This window comes from Pelobates fuscus, chromosome 1 (genome assembly GCF_036172605.1).
Source record: "Pelobates fuscus isolate aPelFus1 chromosome 1, aPelFus1.pri, whole genome shotgun sequence".
NCBI classification, from domain to species: Eukaryota; Metazoa; Chordata; class Amphibia; order Anura; family Pelobatidae; genus Pelobates; species Pelobates fuscus.
Window position 1 is genome coordinate 363,750,063 of NC_086317.1, and position 7,837 is coordinate 363,757,899.

Below are 7,837 nucleotides of genomic sequence, written 5' to 3' on the forward strand. Positions count from 1 at the left end.
TCAAACCATACCCCATTTTTTACACAAGATATCAAAGATAATTGGTTTATCGCTTCACAGTAACGTACGTACACAGATGGGAATACCGGGCAGTATCAGACTCCCAAAAAACAGCATTCGCGCCACACAACCAGGTCTTAAATCTATGTGCCTGCAACCATACAAGGGTTCGGGAACCCTACAACTCCACGATCACAACTAATCAGACAGATAAGTCATGTCTCCCCAAGGAAAATTTAAGAAGGTACAAACACTACACCGCGTCACGTCAACGTTCGAACCAGACAATCGAGACACTTGACCTACTAATCACTCCCTATCTACTTCTAAATACGATTCTACATTCACATTCCGTCATTAGAGTAAGTAGGACCACTGGCTGCTATTTTCACATCCATTCTATAAGAACGACATCCAGTAGCAGTACGCCGGAACAAACATTAGAGGCACTAGGAATCGGCTATATATTATACAGGAACATTCCCAACGCAGGAATAGCAAGACATGGATTTTATATAGTGCTATAAGTGTGTTTTTCTGGCATTTCCTTTTGCCCTCTTTTTCAGGCCTACCCTCTACGTCGGTTCCGGCACACCACACCGACTTAATTCCAATCACAAGGTACTTCACTATAAGATATTAACCGACCACAAGTTTTAAGGCCGTAAGGCCTGTATTTGTGGGAGGAGTTAAGCGTTCCATATAAACGCTACTCCCCCCCTTCCTACCTGCCGTACGCACGCTGTTCACCCCACCCACCTCTCCCTCTTATACAATTCATTCAGGGGGGCCCTCTTTTTCAGGCCTACCCTCTACGTCGGTTCCGGCACACCACACCGACTTAATTCCAATCACAAGGTACTTCACTATACGATATTAACCGACCACAAATGCTCAAATTCACTAACCTCACACTGACTCTAGCTGGCGCATACACAAACTCACACATCCTGCCCACTAACACTTACTAAGCAGCTGCCAAATGTATGGGAGTAAAAAAGAAATATATATGTAAAGAAATCACTTAACTGCGGGCCTTTAAAACCTGCTGTCCTAGGGCTAGATGGCTTAATGATAAAGACATCACTGTAGAAGACAATGACAGATAACAACATAAAACTACAAACTTTGGTTATGTGAAATCTCCTCTAATAGTTTCCTGTTGATCAGGCTACCATGTACATTATTTATCTCTTATTTTAAAATCAACATGAGTGTTGAAAAAAATAAAAAAAAACTCTCTAAGCAGAGTATTTTTTTTATCATTTCTATTTACAGTCTTATACATACCATTTTTATCCTAATTTACAGTTAGCAAAAACATGGATCATGCAAAAGGCTTTCAAGTATTGAGTGTACCGTTTCTGAATGATCCTATAGAGAGTTTGTTTTCTCATGTCTTTGAAATCCGCAAAAAGTGTACTTTTTTCCCTCAAGCAAGTGGGGACTGGCCGGAAAACTTAGTGTCAGGTTTAGACTTTTTGTTTCAACAGGATGTATAGGGAATTAGCTGTCATTTACCTCTTTACACCAGACCAGAGGCAAATGTTAAGTTTTTGGGGTTTGTGACTGCAATCAATTAGTAGCAACATGGGCCTCAATTTAATATTGTTGGATAAGCTTTTCAAATTATTTAATATTTTTTTTAACATAGTAAAATATATGATCTGCATGAGGGCCTACAACATCAGATTTTTTTCCCCATAGGAAAGCATTGATTCAATGCTTTCCTATGGGAAGGTCTAATGCGCACGCAGCATTTGCCACACATGCAAATTAGAGCCCACTAGTCTTGGGACGGAGGTGGAGCTTCGACCCAGCACCGAGGAGGGTAAATTATTGAATATTTTTATATAAACTTTTTGAATGATATATATATATATATATATATATATATATATATATGTGTGTGTGTGTGTGTATATATATATATATATATATATATATATATATTATACAAAAATGTTATCCAAAAATATTCAATAATTTGGAAATGTAAGCCTATATCACATTTTACTAATAACTTCCCCAGTGTTAATTTTTGCGTGCAGAAAACTTTACTAATGGAGGATATTTGTGTTACGAAAAGCAGCTGCTCAACCAAGATTGTTTTTGTTTTGGTTCCAACACTGTTATGGGGAGATGAACACAGTACCAGATCCAGTCAGCAGCACCCTTCTCCTCAGGGCACTGCTTGGTCATGCTACTTTTGGAGGGTTTTCTATGGGTACCTGTGTATGTATCAGTTGGGGAGATTCTGCATATATGAGAGTGTGTAATTATGTTTACCTGTGAGCCTATGTTTCTGTGTTGTTGTGTTTGCTTTTGTGTGTACCTTTGTACATCTGTGTTTGTGTACTAGTATGTGTGTGAGTATGTACCTGTTTGTCTATTCATGTGGCTCTGTGAATGTGTGTGTACCTGGAACTAGAGATATGTGAGTCAGCGCCCCCATACGAGAAGACATGGCGGCTGGTGGAATCAGGTAAACTGCATTTGAGATCTGATTTCTGTGGGTTTCATGGGATCTTTAGAACTATACATGGTGTAGTTTCCCTTTTTTTTTTTTTTTTTTTAACCTTTCTCTAAATAACGTGAAAAGGAAACAAACCAGAACTAGTCATTATGGACAAAAAAATAAACAGGCAAATGGCAGTGAACGAGATAAGTACTTTTTCACTGCTGAATAAAAACTGATAACCAAGCCAACAGCATACAGGGAGGGAAAAGTTATGCTTCACTAAAAACCCAAACTCAAAGTGTAGGAATTAAAGATTGGATTACGCACACAACAAAGCCAAAGTGTGTGGGAAGCAGGGAGAGAGAGCTGAGCTGTGTGACCAAAGGAGAAATTGCTCAGCTTGTTCTGGCACATACTCGCAGGTGAAAGAGACATTAACCTGCTTAGTACCAGAAAGACTTGGTAACAATGGAACTATGGGCTTCCTCAGAGAAAGAGATTTGTTGTGGGAGCAACAAAAAGTAAAGACATATTTAACTGGATAGAGCCAGTGCTCTGTGCAGACTGTGGTGATAGATACAGCACGTAAATAATAATAAATCTCATTAATTTTCCTTTCAATGACCAGTAACACAACACACGTCATAATAGAAAGGAATTTACCAAAAGGGTTAAAAAATAAACAAAAAATATTAAACCTTTACATGTAATTTAAACAGTTTACAAACTAGGAAAATATAAACTATTTGTTAAAAACCCAGGCAGGAGAGATAATCGTGAAATGTCTTACGCTTACAGCAAAGCTTTGCCCACATCTCAGGCACACAATGGGTTAAAACCTCCTTCTACTAATACACAAAGCATAACTCTGGTGTGCTCTCTATACATAAAACAGACAGCAATTATATGTGTCACCGCCAATCATATTTATTATTATGTTCGTTAGAAAGAAAGAGGGGGGAAAAAGTTGCAGAGACTTGCTTTGAGTCTTCCTGCACCTTAGGTATAAAGGAGAATTTTGGATACTACACTGTCTCCATACCAGCACACAGCACAGGTCCGTCCCATCTCAACACTTTGTTAATTGATGAATCAGAGGCTATTGGCTGTGGCTGGCCAGAGATTTGCATGAGCAGGGAGAGGGAGTGTTTCTGTATCACTACTAACCACCAGTACCATGCCTGCAGCTTCATAGGGATTTAACTACCAGGGGAATGACAGGATCCTACAGCACACGGGAGGAGAGAGCTGGCTTCCTCTGAAACAGCAAGCCTTCCCATCCTGGATATGGGGCAGCAAACCTGTCTAACAAATGCACAGGTAGGTGAAATAGCAAGACTTTTGTTATATAACCTGCAAGTCTGATTATAGGCTAAAATGTATCTAGATTGTTATTTTAGAGGACAAGAGTCTTTAAACTGTTTAGTTTGCCTGTCTGCATGTGTAAATGATGGGAGCTGTGTCTGTGACATTGGCAAAATAATGAAATAAATATATGGCTTATTGCATGTATTTTACTACAATAGAAAGGCTATAGTCAAGAAAAATATGTGGTTTAGCTGCATGCTTCGAATGTCCATGGAAGCGTCAGAAAAGAATGCTAGTTTTGTTTAAAACCTTTTTAATCATTGTTGCTAAATGGAGGGTGAGGAGGGGACACTGATGAGACAGGCAAAGGGTTAAACATTTAGAAACCTGCTTTTTTTTGGCAACAATGCCAAAACCATGAATGAGATATTCAAACATGCAAAGTGCAGAAATCATCTAAAGTTTATCTGTCTGTGAGTTATTTAGAAATTTGACATTAGCACCCCTTTATCATGTATCCTTGTTTCATATAACTAATTATTTGTAGATAACTTTACCTACAGTAAAGCACTTCCAAGTATGTTAAGGATTTATAAACAATGTGTCTGTGTGCAGTGTGGGGGTATGTATTTGTAGAATTTCTGTATTAATAGATATGTAATTATTCTTTATTTTCTTGCCCAGCACTTGTTGTTTCTCTTTCTGCTCACTAATTTCCCTGGATCCTCGCTCAGCGAAGCCAGTTCTAGCAGAGCATCAGAATTGCTGTACAGTCTGCATGAAGGATTGCCCAGGGGAGTACTGATTGGGAACATTGTGCAGGATTTGCAGCTGGGATTCCTTACTGATCCTCCTCTTTCATTCAGCTTGGCATCTAAAGGGCTTAGTGGGAAGTATGTGACTCTCAACAACAGAACAGGAGTGTTATCTACATCTGCAGAGGAGCTGGACAGGGAAACCCTCTGTCCGCAAAGCCTTGGTCTTCAGGATTGTGTACTTCTGCTTGATATCATAATCTTACCTCAGGAATATTTCAGGCTCATCAAAGTAAAAATTGCCATTATTGATGTTAATGACAATTCTCCACAATTTCCTGTTTCACAGATTTTTATCTCTGTACCAGAAAATGCTCCTGTTAACACAAGGTTAGTAATAGAACATCCTGCTTATGACCCTGATGGGGGTTTAAATTCGGTCCAAACTTACAAGTTAGTGGATTATTATGGTGTTTTTACATTAGACGTGGAAGAAAATGAGAGTGGGGAAAGGACACCTTATCTCATTATCATGGGCCTTCTGGACAGAGAAACAAAAGCTGAATATAAAACGATAATTATCGCTGAAGATGGGGGCAATCCACCACTTTCGGGCTCTGCCACGCTCTCAATTCTCATTAGTGATGTAAATGACAACTGCCCCCAGTTCAAAGAGTCTCAGATTAATGTAACTCTTCCAGGGAACTCAAGCAGTGGGGCAACAGTAACAACAGTGCACGCAGAGGATAGGGATTTAGGAGCCAATGCTGAGATTACCTACTCCTTCAGTGAAAGAGTTCCACAGATCTCAAAGGACCAGTTTCATCTTGATGAAGACACAGGAGTGATAAAACTTTCTAAAAAGATAGATGGCAGCACCTCCCAGCTCCATAAACTCACGGTACTTGCCAATGGCCAGGGCTGTATCCCGACGGTAATGACCGTGTTCATTTCCATAGCTAAAGTCACATTTCGACCTCCTGATGTCGTACCTCGTTATATAGCTAATGAAGACAATGGAGTAGTTTACCTTAAAGAATTAGAGCCTATTCATTCTCCTATAGCATTTTTTACAATAAAAGACCCGGAAGAAAAATACAAGGTGGACTGTTATTTAGAAGGAGATGGGCCATTTCGTTTGTCTGCATACAAGCCTTATACAAATGAATATCTTCTTGAAACTACAAATACATTAGACTATGAGATAAGACAGCTGTATAACATAGCAGTGGTTGCTGTGAGTGTGGATGGGCTCCATGTTAAAAAGTTTCTAAAAGTGCAGATTTTAGATGAGAATGATAATTCCCCTGTCTTTACTCAATCGACTGTGGAAGTGACTATTGAAGAAAATAATTCACCAAATGCATTTCTGGCCAAATTGTATGCTACAGATGCCGATAGTGGAGACAGGGGGCAGGTTTCCTACTTTTTGGGCTCTGATGCCCCATCTTATTTTAATTTAGACAGAGTGACTGGAATTCTCACTGTTTCCACGATGTTGGATAGGGAAGAAAAAGAGAAATATAGGTTCACTGTTAAAGCAAGAGATTCCGGCTTTCCTGCAAAAGAAACTGTCGCCACTGTGTATATTACTGTACTGGACAAAAATGACAACAGTCCTCGGTTCATCAGCAAAGATTTCAGTTTTTTTGTACCAGAAAATTTTCCAGGTTTGGGGGAAATTGGGGTCATTAGCGTCACAGATGCTGATGCAGGACAAAATGGATGGATTGCCCTTTCCATAATAAATGGAAGTGATATTTTTGTCATTGATACTGGCAAAGGACTCCTAAGAGCTAAAGTTTCACTAGACAGAGAACAACAGAGCTCTTACACTCTTTGGGTTGAAGCATCTGATGGTGGAGATCCAACCTTATCATCTTCAGCAAAAATAACTATCCTGCTTTTGGATGTAAATGATAATCCACCTTTAGTCTTGTTTCCTCAATCCAACACATCTTATCTTCTTGTCCTTCCGTCAACTCTACCTGGTTCTCCTGTAACCGAGGTATATGCTGTTGATAAAGACACCGGGATGAATGCTGTTATTGCCTACAGCATAATAGGAAGGAGGGGGCCTCGACCAGAATCCTTTAGGATAGACCCCAAAACTGGAAACATTACTTTGGAAGAGGCTCTGATGAGAACTGACTGTGGTTTGTACAGGTTATTAGTAAAAGTGAGTGACCATGGTTACCCAGAACCCTTGTTTACTACTGTCATGGTGAATCTGTTTGTAAACGATACTGTAAGTAATGAGAGTTACATTGAAAGTTTGCTGAGAAAAGATCCTGATATTAACGTTGAAGAAAAAGAGCCACAAATTGCAATTGAGCCTACTCAGAAAAAAATGGAGACCGATTCATGTGTGCCGACACTGGTTACTCTATCAATACTGTGCTTAGGCTCGGTTGTTCTAGTGACTTTAATGGGAATGTATATTTGCATAAGGAAAGGGAAAAAGGAACACAGAACAAATGAGAACTTGGAAGTACAAATCCCATTAAATGGGAAAATTGACTTCCATCTGCTTGATAAGAAGCCAATTGAAATTTCGAATATTTAATAATTTTTTTCCCTGAAACACAATCTGACATTTTGGAGGATAAAAAAAGTAAATAACACAATGTGTTGATCTTGGTTATGATGAAGGACCATTAATTTATACCTTATAGTAATATATATATATATATGTAAATATCTCTTTACAGCTTTTTTAATTAAAGCAACAATTCTTACAAAAATTGTAAAGATATTTTATATATAAACATACATATGTAACTCCACTACCAATAGCAAAAGTTAAGCTCTATGTGCTATTTATATTCAGTATATGTTTTACATCTGAAAGAGGCAAACAGAAAAATTAAGGTAAATCATTTTTGTGCATTACGATATGATAGTGTTGAAGTATTATCCAGCAGAGGGCCTAAATGCAGTATAAAAAAATTATCCTGAGACACTGATTATATTTTTATTATTTTATTGTCATACACTTTTCCATTCTATATTTATATTAAAAAAAAGTGTGAAGATGGAACAAAAAAAAAAGTACTTCTAATAGACTGAATGTATATTACCTCAGTTTTAAGTTAATGTTTATAGTAAAGCAATGCTTTAGTTGGGGGAAAAAAAAAACCTATATAATTCCAGCTTTATATCAAGTGGATTTTATCAACCATTATGTCTTCTTATATATGCAGTAGGGTTGTTAAAAGTTCTCCTTAAATGAGGACACATTGACACTGCAGTAATGCATTGCATCATCACATCTACTGTACACAATTTTTTATATATATATATATATTATTAT

The 7,837-nt window shown here is 38.1% G+C and overlaps 1 protein-coding gene across 1 annotated transcript; it reads left to right on the plus strand.

Annotated features, from left to right (window-relative positions):
- Positions 1–3,643: 3,643 nt before the first annotated feature.
- Positions 3,644–7,244, plus strand: PCDH20 (protocadherin 20). Its single transcript, XM_063444702.1, has 2 exons — positions 3,644–3,781; positions 4,454–7,244. The coding sequence occupies exons 1-2, from the start codon at positions 3,749–3,751 to the stop codon at positions 7,088–7,090; spliced, it is 2,670 nt and encodes an 889-aa protein (XP_063300772.1). The 5' UTR covers positions 3,644–3,748; the 3' UTR covers positions 7,091–7,244.
- The last annotated feature ends 593 nt before the right edge of the window (positions 7,245–7,837 follow it).